This window comes from Schistocerca gregaria, chromosome 7 (genome assembly GCF_023897955.1).
Source record: "Schistocerca gregaria isolate iqSchGreg1 chromosome 7, iqSchGreg1.2, whole genome shotgun sequence".
Classification (NCBI taxonomy): Eukaryota; Metazoa; Arthropoda; class Insecta; order Orthoptera; family Acrididae; genus Schistocerca; species Schistocerca gregaria.
In genome coordinates, this window is record NC_064926.1 from 554,226,378 (window position 1) to 554,241,688 (window position 15,311).

General features: G+C 42.2%; 1 protein-coding gene across 2 annotated transcripts in view; it reads left to right on the forward strand.

The window, feature by feature from the left end:
- LOC126281935 (cytochrome P450 6a2-like) overlaps positions 1-15,311 on the forward strand; it is a 118,877-nt gene that overhangs the window by 68,240 nt on the left and 35,326 nt on the right. For both annotated transcript variants that reach the window (XM_049981278.1, XM_049981280.1), the window contains exon 3: positions 8,304-8,544. In XM_049981278.1, the coding sequence (XP_049837235.1) occupies positions 8,304-8,544 (241 nt within the window). The remainder of the gene's footprint in view (positions 1-8,303; positions 8,545-15,311) is intronic.

Consider the following 15,311-nt stretch of genomic DNA (forward strand, 5'->3'; position numbering starts at 1 on the left):
GCAAGCAGCAATTCATAGTATTTTCTCACGATCAAACGTGACTAAGGCACACAATAGCGAATCATATGGCACAATCATATGACACAATGAAGAAATAGGGAAAAATAATTAATTTATTGACAAGACAAGCTAAAAAATGTGTCTATGACTAAGTGAGGGGACAAGACGAAAATAAATTATAGCAGTATGATGCCACACCGTGGTTCCGTGTAAAGTGGGGTTTCGCAAAGTATCTGTAACAATGGTTCACAAACTCATGTCTTACATACAATGGCAATTTCTTTACTCAGTAATATATCCACGAAACGTATTTTCATGCAGTACCTAATCGCCGTGCCTCGAATATAGAGATGAAAGTTCTGTGTCATAGTACACAGAAATGATACGTCTGTGTGAGTCTCGTGATTTGTTGGGACATACCTAGTAGAAATATGAATTCCACAGGTGACGACAAAAGAAGCTATATTAGACGTAAGAAGAGTTTTTGGCTTTGCAAGATGGGGAGAGAAAAGCTGACAATAGAATGGGAAGAAAGGAACAGTGTAGCACGTGGTAGGACAAAATACGTCTTTAAAAGCAGAATAATAAAAAATGAATGAATTTACATCAGGGCACTTTCTTTGTACAACATGCATTGTCATTGTTGTCCAATGATTTACAATCCAAATGCCTTGTAACGGAGCTGAAAATGAGTGAATAATGATAAATACACATATTTCCAGAAGCGCACCCAGCAACTGGAGTTACCTAATTGGATATTCTGTCCACTGAATTAACTGATTGTCTTTTCCATGGGGTATTCTTGCAACAGATAATGCCGCCTTGAACGAAGACCCTTTTCGTGAGCTGTTGGTAAACTACTAATCTTCATGTCTATTCTCTACCTAGGATATCTTTGGTAGTTAAACAAGCATCATATTGAAGTCCAAAAGAAAGGCAACAAAAGGTATTCAGTAAAAGATAACTAACTTGACGAAAACTTCATTCAGTCCTGTAGGATGCTGTATATCCATACAAATTATAAAAAATGAGGTACATATGTGCGTATGCTCCACTTCTTCTCCTAAACAACTTGACCGATTTCAACCAGTTTTGGCAAACATACCATTTCCTATGTGGACAGAATCACTGCCGGTTAACAGCTGCCAACCGGAGAATAAGCACATTTCGAGTATTGCAACAAACTGTACTTATAATTTCAAAACACTTACGAAAATTCTTCTATCCGAATATCCAAACAAAATGGTGAAAGGAAAAAAAAGTCTGTCGCTTATTACACTACTGGCCATTAAAATTGCTACACCACAAAAATGACATGCTACAGACGCGAAATTTAACCGAAGGGAAGAAGATGGTGTGATATGCAAATGATTAGCTTCTGAGAGTATTCACACAAAGTAGGCGCCGGTGGCGACACCTACAACTTGCTGACATGAGGAAAGATTTCAACCAATTTCTCATACACAAACAGCAGTTGACCGGCGTTGACTGGTGAAACGTTGTTGTGATGCCTCGTGTAAGGAGGAGAAATGCGTACCATCACGTTTCCGACTTTGATAAAGGTCCGACTGTAGCCTATCGCGATTGCGGTTTATCGTATCGCGACATTGCTGCTCGCGTTGGTCGAGATCCAATGACTGTTAGCAGAATATGGAATCGATGGGTTCGGGAGGGTAATACGGAACGCCGTACTGGATCCCAACGGCCCCATATCACTAGCAGTTGAGATGATAGCCATTTTATCCGCATGGCTGTAACGGATCGTGCAGCCACGTCGCGATCCCTGAGTCAACAGATGGGGACGTTTTCAAGACAACAACCGTCTGCACGAACAGTTCGACGACGTTTGCAGCAGCATGGACTATCATTTCGGAGACCATGGCTGCGGTTAACCTTGACGCTGCATCACAGACAGGAGCGACTGCGATGGTGTACTCAACGACGAACCTGGGTGCACGAATGGCAAAACATAATTTTCTTCGGATTAATCCAGGTTTGTTTAAAGTATCATGATGGTCACATCCGTGTTTGGTGACATTGCGGTGAACGCACATTGAAAGCGTGTTTTCGTCATCTCCACTCTGGGTATCACCCGGCGTGATGATATGGGGTGCCATTGGTTACACGTCTCGGTCACCTCTTGTTCGCATTGACGGCACTTTGAACAGTGGACGTTACATTTCAGATGTGTTACGATCCGTGGCTCTACCCTTCATTCGATCCCTGCGAAACCCTAAATTTCATCAGGATAAGGCACGACAGCATGTTGCGGGTCCTGTACGGGCCTTTCTGGATACAGAAAATGTTCGACTGCAGCCCTGGCCAGTACATTCTTCAGATCTGTCACCAACTGCAAACGTCTGGCCAATGGTGGTCGAGCAACTGGCTCTTCACATACGCTAGTCACTACTCTTGATGAACTGTGGTATCGTGTTGAAGCTGCATGGACAGCTGTACCTGTACACGCCATGCAATCTCTGTTTGACTCAATGCCCAGGCGTATCAAGGCCGTTATTACGGCCAGAGGTGGTTGTTCTGGGTAATGATTTGCTTGAAAATGTAATCACATTTCAGTTCTAGTATAATATATTTGTCCAATCAATACTCGTTTATCATCTGCATTTCTTCTTAGTGTAGCAGTTTTAATGGCCAGTAGTGTACATTTTCTCTGTTCATGCAGTAAAAACTGCCATGTGAAACATGATGTTTTTATTTATGAGTTCTTTGCTACTAAATGTGTCCGTGGCACATTTTGCAAACAGTATTCACATATACCACTGGTTGTACCAGAAAAGTACATTATTTTTTGAGGGAAGACACGACGTCATAAAAACTCATGAAAACCTACTGCATAATGCAAGGCGTTTAAATTTGTTACTCCGTTGCTACTAACTTTATCGCAACTCTTTTCACAGACAATTTCCACATTTATCGCTGAACGTACCTACAAAATTATATCTTCTGACGACATGTAGTTCAGGAGCCACGATGTGAAATACTGATATGCGAGGAAAAACCTGCCGGATCATGCATGACATTTTATTTAATTTCTTTGTTGTTGTTAACTCTGTTCGCACCACATTTCACAGAGAGAGCCCCAAATACGCCCCTGAATGTACCTAGAAAAACATATCACTGCATGACACATGGATCTGGAGATATGCAATTTTGTCATATGATGGCATGATGGAGACCGTGGCTGTTGTTTGAAGACAAATGTTGATGATGTTAGGACAGCAACCAGCCACAAATTTACTTTCAGTTCCTTTATTCAAAGGCTACCGTTACCGGTTTCGAATCGTTGTGATTCATCCTCAGACGGTTTACATGCTTTCTTTATGACCTGTGCTGTGTTTTTTACAATTAATCTGTAACAAACACACCACATGTCATAAAGAAAGCATGTAAACCGCCTGAGGATGAATCACAACGATTCGAAACCGGTAACGGTAGCCTTTGAATAAACGAACTGAAAGTAAATTTGAGGCGGGTTGCTGTCCTAACACCATCAAGATCTGGAGATATATACTGACACACATTGAGATTCGTGAAAAACTGCCGCATGACGTTATAATTTCCTACTGCCTAACTACTGACTCTACTCACAACACACCACGCAGATAGTAGGCACATATGAGACTGGACGTGCCCGCAAAATTATTCCATTACACAGCACATTGCTCAGGAGATACAATGTCATAAACACTAAGCTGGGTGAAAATGAGACTGCAGATCTAAATTCGCTACAGGTGAAGTGTGTGTACAAATACGTGTGACATATGTTAAATATGTGTGTAATATATCCGACATGTGCGCATGCGAGGATAAGTCGCGGCTAAGAAGTCCAACCTAAACCTCTGAAATTATTTAATTCAAATTTGGTACACACATTAGTTACAATTTGGAAAGAAAAACTGCAGGGGTAAGATCCACCAGCCTTCTATCGTGGTGAGTGTGAAAACTTGCAGAGAGAAGGGAAGACGAAGAGATGGACTGACAGAAAAGGGGAAGGAGGAGTCAGACACAGATAGGACCAGGAGATGGGCAGAGATAGGGAAGAGGGAAACGTACAGTGAGAGGGAAGAGGAAGAAATGGACAGAAAGGGAAGGGGAGGAGACTAACAGGTAGCAGGAGGTGAACAGAGAGGAGAAGGTGGTGGGCAGATGTAGAGGAAGGAGGAAATTGATAAAGAGAGGGGGAGGAGAACTTGAACTGACAAAAACAAATTAGGCACCTCGAATGTATGAGTTCAGAAACATCTGCTCTGTATGTACTTGTTGATTTGGAAGATACAAGCATTAGGAAATTAATAATCTTTGCATACTTCCTTTCAGTGATATCGTACTAAATAATCTTCTGGGTCTTTTCCACATCGATGCAAATATTAATTCCATAAAAATGTGGTCCAAAGATAATATCTGGTGTCCATCCTTGTTCACTGCAGACGCAACTATTAAAAAAAACTGGGGGAAGTAACAACATCCTACCAAAATATTTAAACTTCCTGGCTGATTAAAACTGTATGTCGGACCAAGACTCGAACTAGGGATCTATGCCTTTTGCGGACAAGTGCTCTACTAATTGCGCTACTGAATCACGACTCGCGACTCGGCCTCAGAGCTTGAATTCTGCCATTGTCTCCTACCTTCCAAACGTAACAGAAGCTCTCTTGCGAACCTTGCAGAACTTGTACTACTGGGAGAAACGATATTGCGGAGACATGGCCTAGCCACAGCCTGGGGATGTTTCCTGAATGAGAGTTCGAGTCTTGGTCCGGCACACATTTTCAACCCGCCAGGAACTTTCATATCAGCGCACACTCCGCTGCAGAGTGAAAATCTTATTCTGGTAACATTTACTCTGTTAACAAGATTGTGGTGAAGAATCAGGTAGAATTGCAGAATCATTGTAGCATTCTTACAGATATTCCTAAGGACGACGTGTTAGGTTATACACAACTTAACACTACTCAGTCACTGATAGGTTAAAATTTTTAGCCGTAAAATATTTAACCAAATACTTTGTGAACTGATAGTCCTTGTGGATAATGTGAGTTCTAGAAACGCATTGAAAATATTTCTGTTTCTCGTTTTCTATCCTACAGGTAAGTTTCTCAGTAGACAATATCGGCATGGTGATGGACCGAATTTATCTAATTTATTGTAAACTAAAAATTAAAATAGTTGTATCCAATGGCTAACATGTAACCACGTTTTCGCCCGGACGTACTGACATATTCTACATCGTTTGTAGTGAATACGATATGTGCATTTTGCTACACACGTTTTTGTACTCCTAGTGTATGAAGATCTGGTCCATGAAGAATGAACTCGGGAACATTTGTTGAGTGAAATACATGTTATAAGTACATATTTGGAAACATTCTAAAACGAAAGCATATGTGTTTTTTAACACAAACTTATGTTTCTTTAAATGGACCTCCTATATTTTTTCTTCAGCAATCCATAGCATGACAAAGCACATACACAATGGCGTTGATTGCATCGCAATGTTCCCATTACATCCCGAGATATTGAGACGCGAAGTTGACGCTTGAAACACCCGCCATGCGCTGCTAGCGCACGTCCTGAGGCTCAGGCGTGAACTCCATGGTGCCCGTAATCGCAGCAGGATGGCAGCAGACCGTATTATTCGTTTCGGACCTCGTGATAAGCATGGATGTGTGATTACGCATGTCAATCACATCTTCTTCATGTCTTTGTCCCACCTGTCTAGTGGTCTTTCTCTAGGCCCCTGGTGCTCTCTCGGACTCCACTCCAATACTAGCTTTTCTTCTTGCGACGTGGCCAGCCCACTGCCATTTCAAGGAACCTACTATCTCTAAGATGTCCTTTACCTTCGCGACAGACCGGATGTCATCTGCCCTTTTCCTATCCTTTCTTGTATAGCCCAGCATTGATCTCTGCATTGCTCTCTGTGCTCTCCTAAGTTTCCCTTTTGTAAATGAGTTCAGTATCCATGTCTCGCAGCCACACGTCATCACAGGAAGAATGCATTGATCAAATACTGCTTTCTTCAGATTTACTGGCATTTTTGATCTGTATACTGTTGAATTCTTTTCAAATGCTTGCCAGCCAATCTTGATGCGTCGATAGATTTCTGGCCTTATGTCTCCCTTCATATTTATAATTTGGCCAAGCTAGACTTATTTACTGACCTCTTCTAATAGACTATCCTTGACTTTCACATCTCCAGCTGGGACCCATTTGTTGGACATTACTTTTGTTTTGGAAAGGTTCATGTTCAAGCCAACCAGCTGACATTCCGATGCAAGATCTGTAACTAAGTTTTGAAGCTCTGCGAAGTCTTTGGCCAGTAAGGCAATATCATCGGCGAATCTCAAGTTGGTAAGCCGTCTTCCATTAATTCTAATTCCCTTACCTTCCCAGCTCGGCTATGTCATAGCCGTTTCCAATACAGCAGAGAACAGTTTTGGGGAGATGGGATCGCCGTGCTTGACACCCCTCATGATGCGGAATTCTTGAGTTGATTCGCCGATGAAGAATTCTCGTGGATTTTCCTGAGCACTTCAATGTATGCTACTCCCATTCCTTGCTCACTCAAAGCTTGGAGGACAGCTACATGGCTAACGGAGTCAAATGCCTTTTCAAAGTCAACAAAGGCAATGAAGAGAGGCAGTTGGTATTCATTCGCTCTGCTTATCACTTCACTAACTGTCAGACTGTGGTCAATAGTGCTAAAATTGCTTCGGAATCCAGATTGTTCTATAGGTTGGGCTGAGTCTAGGGTGGAACTAATTTGATTTAACAAGATATTTGTGAAAATTTAGTACTAAATTGAGAGCAAGCTGATAGGACGGTAGTTTTTAATATTGTGAATACTTCCTTTCTTGTGCATCAAAATATTTATTACGTCTTACCTAGGTCTCGCACCTTCTAACTAGTCATCTTGGGAGCGGGTAGGCCTATCACGATGTTTCTGCCCTGATTGATATACAACCTTGAGTATTTGTTAAGGTGTGTATTGCCTTGCGAGACCAGTTTCAATTTCACCCGCTATATCAGATCTTCACCCTTGAGCTTGATTTTCATCTTGACGATGAGTACGGTGTGCAGGAAGTGATTCTCATATTGTTCTTAATAAAAAATATCCTAAAAATATAGGTCGTATGCGGTCACGCATTGTCACGGAGGAAAACCCTGTAATTCGTACTCCACTTCTGTGGACGTTTCCGCTTCGTGTCGTCCTTCTGACGTATTTGGAGACCTTCATACAATTCCATACTGATCACATAACCAGGAGGGACAAGCACCTTGTGAAGAAAGAAATTCAGTCAGTAAGAATGGAAGCAGATCAAAAAGAACTTAATGTTATTCTTGATTTATCGAATTTATACTGGCCGAGGTGAAGAAGGATTATTTCACTGCCACGATTTCTGCTAGGGGTTAAGGTGACAGTTATAAAGCAAACTTTCGTCCTCAGTGACAAACTTTGAAAAGAAAAAACTGGATCGTCTTGAAGCAGTAGTGTAAGTTCTCTGCAGACTGCCGTGCGATGTTGCGTCTGACCGTCATGGCACAGACTTCCCTGAAGTCCTGCACGTGTTTGGTTCTTCTGGTAGTCACATGCATATCATACTCTCAAGGCGTTGCACAGGTCATTGATAATCAGTCTACGACTTTAAACAAACGGATCCCTCACTCTCCGTATACTTTCTTGTTTCATTACAGCTCATGGAAGAGCAGAACCAGTTGATGTACGGTCGTTTCTGGAACTCGGATTCCAGTTTAGGTTTGCACCTGACATAAATCGTATTGCAAGACTGCCTTCAACGTTTGCTGTGTTCCAACGACGATTTTTGCAAGTGTAAACAGTGCTTTATACCGATACGCAACTCTTTCACATTAAATGTCACAAAACTGGAAATTCAAGGAAACAAGACAATGGAAATATGTCAACAACAACTAAGCAAACCACTTAGCTGGTATCGAATGTTCAGACTCGCTGAAAACGGAAGATAGGGAACACCTTAGGGACATTTAGCATAAACATATCGAATTGGAAGGGGAATTCTAATTTCAGTGCTCTCGGATACCACCTCGTATGGCTTTGAAGCTTACGTTATAGGCAATGACCAACATTGATTTGCGAAAGCATAATGGTAAATGTTACAACCATTTCAATAAATACCACAACTGCCCACATTTCCCACACTCTCCCAGTATACGGGGGCGTAGCTCTGGTTCCAGAAGTCCAGCCACAGATGACCGCGATCATTCGCTATTCAGGGACACTCACTTCACCTTTATCTTCTTCCCAGATTCTTCCGCATTCGAAGAAAGAGATTATCGGCGCGATGCTGGCCTTTATGCTTCCAAGACTCGGGGCTGTATTGAGAGTGAAATACTTCAGTTCCACGGTGGCGGAGTTCTTCGACCGTATAGTCCTGGAAACCATGGAGTACAGAAAGAAGAACAACATTCGTCGGGAGGATCTGGTACATTTTATGATGGAACTGAAAGATCAAGGTTTCACGTCTGAGGAAAGCACCGAAAAGATAGGTAAGTAGTTTAGATATTTTAAGAGGCATAGATGGACGTAAGTAAACAGGTTACACAAGGCGATCGAAAATGGAAATGAATTCTGTAGAATCAGAGTTGTAACGTATCAGTTCGCATACAATTTCACATCAACGTATTTCCGGAAATGGAAGACTAGTTTCGACGAAGCAGTCAACGATGCAGTAGATGTAGAACAATTTTCATAACTGTTGCATTTGCTCCTTAAGGATTTTTGCACAACATATTTCCTAATAATATGGATGATATTGTAGTTAGCAGTCTGTCGATGCATGCTGCCCATGCACGATGGTGTTCACGTGAATTTCAGTGTGGGTACACTAGCGTTGCTTACTGCGCACAATGCAGGTCACTGAATATGTAGAGGTGGACTACTAACTACTTGACAACTACATGCAACATACCTAACGTCCAGTCACTTGGTTACAACTGTACACCTCATTCAAAAGCGAGCAGTCCGTAATAGGGTTTTGGATCCATTTATCACAACGTATCTATGAACACAGCTTTCGCTTATTTACATATATATTTTTGCAAACTATGTATGTTATATTGCCATGTATGTTATGTGGTTATGTAGCCATAGATGGAAGTGAAACATGGACGATAACTAGTTTGCACAAGAAGAGAATAGAAGCTTTCGAAATGGGGTGTAACAGACGAATGCTGAAGGTTAGATGGGTAGATCATATAACTAATGTGGAGGTATTGAATAGGATTGGGGAGAAGAGAAGTTTGTGGAACAATTTGACTATAAGACGGGATCGGTTGGTAGGACATACTCTGAGGCAACAAGGGATCACCAATTTAGTATTGGAGGGCAGCATGGAGAGTAAAAATCGTTGAGGGAGACCAAGAGACGAATACACTAAACAGATTCAGAAGGATGCAGGTTGCAGTAGGTACTGGGAGATGAAGAAGCTTGCACAGGATAGAGTAACATGGAGAGCTGCATCAAACCAATCTCAGGACTGAAGACCACAACAACAACAACAACAACAACAACCTCAGATTGCTAACGAGACAATATGTTACTCACGTAAAGCCAGTATCAGTTTATTTCAGTTTACCAGTACCGGACAAACTTCTCTCCACGGCATGAGATGCACAACATTTTTGTTATCTCTCGTCATGTACTGAGAAAAAGGAAATTTTCTATGCGTAACAAATAGGTTTTGTATTTAAATGCAAGAACCAAACTTAATATTCTATATAGTATGTGGCTTCTTGAAATAATTATCTTCTCAAACAATGCTAAAGGCTGGCTCACGCTGAGAATAACACATTTACATCCGACTTGAGAAACATTCTCGCTTCAACCTTGATCTGCTCGCCTTTCAGACGCCACTTATGGTATGCGAAAAGCACCTTAATATACCTTTTGCTGTGGGGTTAATGGCTGAATGGACATTACCTTCTTTTAGTTTATCTCTTAGACCACATTCATGTTCCTCATTCTGCGATTTCCTGTGATGAGGCTTTCACTTTGAGAACAAAACAAAATATTGTCAGAAATGTGTAAAATTCTATCGAGTGTTAGTTGCTCCTACGTGAATGAAATCTAGGCTGAGAGAGCAGACATATAAAAGCCAATGGACATCGCATTCAAGCCCAGAGGACCAAGCCTTGAGATCGTATTGCCATGTCATTCTCTCCCTTTCTCCGTCGTTACGATGCGGCTTGGACGAATGTGGGGTAAGCACGCCACTCTTCCGGTCGTTGTTAGCTCTCCATATCTTGGAGCTGCTACAGTGCTTCCGCAAGGTCTTCCCGCGGCGGCGAGATCGGCGTATCTCTCCTTGCGGGCCGCGTAAGGTTGACAGCATGTTCATGTCACTGTATGAGCTGGAGCCCGGAATTTATTGCTAGTGGATGCAGCTATGTTGGGAGTCGGGATGAAACATTATTAGAACTAAAAAAACGAAATTAATCAATAGATGCGGACCTCGGGGAGGATCAGTTTGGATTCCGTAGAAATGTTTGAACACGTGAGGCAATACTGACCTTACGACTTATCTTAGAAGAAAGATTAAGAAAAGGCAAACCTACATTTCTAGCATTTGTAGACTTAGAGAAAGCTTTTGACAATGTTGACTGGAATACTCTTTTTCAAATTCTAAAGGTGGCATGGGTAAAATACAGGGAGCGAAAGGCTATTTACAATTTGTACAGAAACCAGATGGCAGTCATAAAAGTCGAGGGGCATTAAAGGGAAGCAGTGGTTGGGAAAGGAGTGAGACAGGGTTGTAGCCTCTCCCCGATGTTATTCAATCTGTATATTGAGCAAGCAGTAAAGGAAACAAAAGAAAAATTTGGAGGAGGTATTAAAATTCATGGAGAAGAAGTAAAAACTTTGAGGTTCGCTGATGTCATTGTAATTCTGTCAGAGACAGCAAAGGACTTGGAAGAGCAGTTGAACGGAATGGAAAGTGTCTTGAAAAGAGGATATAAGATGAACATCAACAAAAGCAAAACGAGGATAATGGAATGTAGTCAAATTAAATCGGTTGATGCTGAGGGAATTAGATTAGGAAATGAGACACTTAAAGTAGTAAGGGAGTTTTGCTATTTAGGAAGTAAAATAACTGATGATGGTCCAAGTAGAAAGGATATAAAGTGTAGACTGGCAATGGCAAGAAAAGCGTTCCTGAAGAAGAGACATTTGTTAACATCCAGTATAGATTTAAGTGTCAGGAAGTCGTTTCTGAAAGTATTTGTTTGGAGTGTAGCCATGTATGGAAGTGAAACATGGACGATAACTAGTTTGGACAAGAAGAGAATAGAAGCTTTCGAAATGTGGTGCTACAGAAGAACGCTGAAGATTAGATGGGTAGATCACGTAACTAATGAGGAGGTACTGAATAGGATTGGGGAGAAGAGAAGTTTGTGGCACAACTTGACTAGAAGAAGGCATCGGTTGGTAGGACATGTTTTGAGGCATCAAGGGATCACAAATTTAGCATTGGAGGGCAGCGTGGAGGGTAAAAATCGTAGAGGGAGACCAAGAGATGAATACACTAAGCAGATTCAGAAGGATGTAGGTTGCAGTAGGTACTGGGAGATGAAGAAGCTTGCACAGGATAGAGTAGCATGGAGAGCTGCATCAAACCAGTCTCAGGACTGAAGACAACAACAACAACAACAACAATCAATTATATTAATTACAGTTTAATTCACTGTACTCAAAAATGCACCAATGGCCATTAAAATTGCAACACCAAGAAAAAATGAAAATGATAAACGCGTATTAATTGGGCAAATATATTATACTAGAACTGACATGTGATTACATTTTCACGGAATTTGAATGCATAGATCCTGAGAAATCAGTACCCAGAACAACCACCTCTGGTCGTAATAACGGCATTGATACGCCTGGGCATTGAGTCAAACAGAGGTTGGATGACATGTACAGGTACAGCTGCCCATGCAGGTTCAACACGATACCATAGTTCATCAAGAGTAGTGAATGGCGTATTGTGACAAGCCAGTTGCTCGGCCGCTATTGACCAGACGTTTTCAATTGGTGAGAGATCTGGAGAATATGCTGGCCAGGGCTGCAGTCGAACATTTACTGCACCTAGAAAGGCCCGTACAGGACCTGCAACATGCGGTCGTGCATTATCCTGCTGAAATTTAGGGTTTCGCAGGGTTCAAATGAAGGGTAGAGCGACGGGTCGTAACACTTCTGAATTGTAACGTCCACTGTTCAAAGTGCCGTCAATGCGAACAAGAGGTGACCATGACGTGTAACGAATGGCACCCCATACTATCACGCCAGGTGTTACGCCAGTCAAATCATTGATGAATACACGCTTCCAATGTGCGTTCATCGCGATATCGCCCAACACGAATGAGACCATCATGATGCTGTAAACAGAACCTGGATTCATCTAATAAAATTACGTTTTGCCATTCGTGCACCCAGGTTCGTCGTTGAGTACACCATCGCAGTCGCTACTGTCTGTGATGCAGCGTCGAGGGTAACGGCAGCCATGGTCTCCGAGCTGATAGTCCATGCTGCTGCAAACGTCGTCGAACTGTTCGTGCAGATGGTTGTTGTCTTGCAAACGTCTCCATCTGTTGACTCAGGGATCGAGACGCGGCTGCAAGATCCGTTACAGCCATGGGGATTAGATGCCTGTCATCTCGACTTGTAGTGATACGAGGCTGTTGGGATCCAGTACGGCATTCCGTATTACCCTCCTGAACCCATCGATTCCATATTCTGCTAACAGTCATTGGATGTCGACCAACGCGAGCAGCAATGTCGCGATACGATAAACCGCAATCTTGACAGGCTACAAACCGACCCGTGTCGAAGTCGGAAACGTGATGGTAGGCATTTCATCTCCTTACACGAGGCATCACATCAACGTTTCACCAGGCAACGCAGGTCAACTGCTGTTTGTGTATGAGAAATCGGTTGAAAACTTTTCTTATGTCAGCATATTTTAGATGTCGCCACCGGCACCAATTTTTTGTGAATGCTCTGAAAAGCTAATCATTTGCATATCATAGTATCTTCTTCCTGTCAGTTAAATTTCGCGTCTGTAGCATGTCATTTTCATGGTGTAGCAATTTTAATGGCCAGTAGCGTATTACAGCACGTGCTGGAAATGTTTTTCTCTTTCTTGAATGCTTAGTTTAATACGTTTACATTTATTTGCGAACACCTTTACCAATGTTCATCGTCTAATCGAATTCAGATAATCAGTTATCGCTTTCTTCAATTCATCTGTTGTCTTTGGGTTATTTTGATGCACACATGTTTTAGACGCGCCCCAAAGAAGTGCGGAGACGGATCCGGTGAGCGTGGAGGCCAGAGATCTTTCGCAATTACTTTCTCTCCAAAGATTTCATCTAAACGTAGTACGCACTGATATGCCGTATGAGCAGTACCGTTGTCTTGTTGTAAACATGAGTGGTAGATCTCATTTTCATTCAGCAGAGTAATAAATGGATAAATTATCTAGCAACAATACATACCAAAAGTGACGGTAGGATCGAACAAGATCGGCCCTATGATTCGCGCTCACGTCATGGCAACCCATACTCCGATCTGCTTTGCGTACAGTGGCGTTTCTGTTAAGGCATGTGGATTTTCTGATGGCCATATCCGACAATTTTAGGAATCAATGTATTCAGACAGGTGAAACCAAGCCTCATCAGTGAGAAAGATTCGATCCAAAACACTAACTCCACGTCGATTAACAAATCGCTGAAAACGTTCACAGTACGCTATTCGTTTTACACGGCCCGTTCAATGTAAATGTTGCACAGAAGCAATTTTATACGGATGCATCCCCGGTTCTTCGGTTACAGCCTTACATGCTGTCGTACGAGAAACTTTAGCCTGTTGCGATAATTTCGTCACTGATTTTGTTGGACTCCTCAACATGATGTCCGAAATGACGTCTAACTTACGTTGTGTTAGAATTGTGAGCCTACCAGTGCATCACGAATTTACCCTGTTGTCTGGAATTTGCGAATTAAATCGCTTACAGTGTCACGATGTGGACACCTCGAAGCGGGAAAACGCAATATAAACCGCCGTCGCACACCCTCCGTGAAGTTTTTTCCTGCCCGGGAAACCTCTTCCATTAAAAACACACTCTCTGTCTTAGCAAGCATTGTCACTCCGGTAAGCTTACACAGGAACAAGACAATAACACAGGTAACAGCTGTAACTAGGGCCTGCTGCGAAAATATCGTTCTAAAAATATAGTTTCCAAACAAAATTGATACATACAGGCGATATCTTTTTCCCCCGTACATCGATGTACCGGTATCGAAATGGCTTTATCGAGTGCCAATATTTTTATTTTATATTATTTTTTTTCGAATTTTTCTATAAATATATGAAGTTGCACTTTTGAACTTCACTGTGTTGAGGTTTCTTACTGAACTTCACTGTGTTGAGGATTCTTACTACTTTTTGAGCATTGACCTTCACTGTGTTGAGGATTCTCGCTACTTTTTGAGCATTCGTCACATCCAGTCTTTCTATTTGACGGTATGAAGCAAGCACAGATAGCACAAACAAGAAAACCGATTGCACTGGGGGTGGCGGTGTGAATGAAATAATAAGATTTCCGCCGTCAAGGTACAAATGGTTCTGAGCACTATGGGACTCAACATCTGAGGTCATCAGTCCCCTAGAACGTAGAACTACTTAAACCTAAGGACATCGCACACATCCATGCCCGAGGCAGGATTCGAACCTGCGACCGTAGCGGTCGGGCGGTTCCAGACTGTAGCGCCTAGAACAGCCTTTTTTTGTGTTTGGTCGTTGCGGACGTCATATGAAATCCGGTCAAGTTCGTTGTTGATCCTTTCACTCAGTTTTTTATTACAGAGGCCAACCAGCTCTCTGACCAAACACGCTGACTAATCGTGCCGGCTGCAGCTAGTGTACTATTTATTCACATCGGAATTCTTCAAGCTGAAAGTGATGAAGAGAAATCTATATGTCAAGATTGGTCTCCGGGTTGGTCAAGGACGAGTGAGGGGAAATGCTTACGTAATCGGCACTCAGCGCTACTTCGCTAAAACTGGCGCTTGCAGAAATGAAATAAGAAGAAAGTCGGCATGAAGTGTTCCAGATAAATCCGATATGTAACGAAACCGAACGACGCACACATCGGACACCTTTTATTGTGCCACTTACTAGCAGTTACCATTATTAGCAAATGGTTGTCGCTATACGTTAAAATGCATCGTTTTCCTTTCAGTTCTTGCTCTGAGAG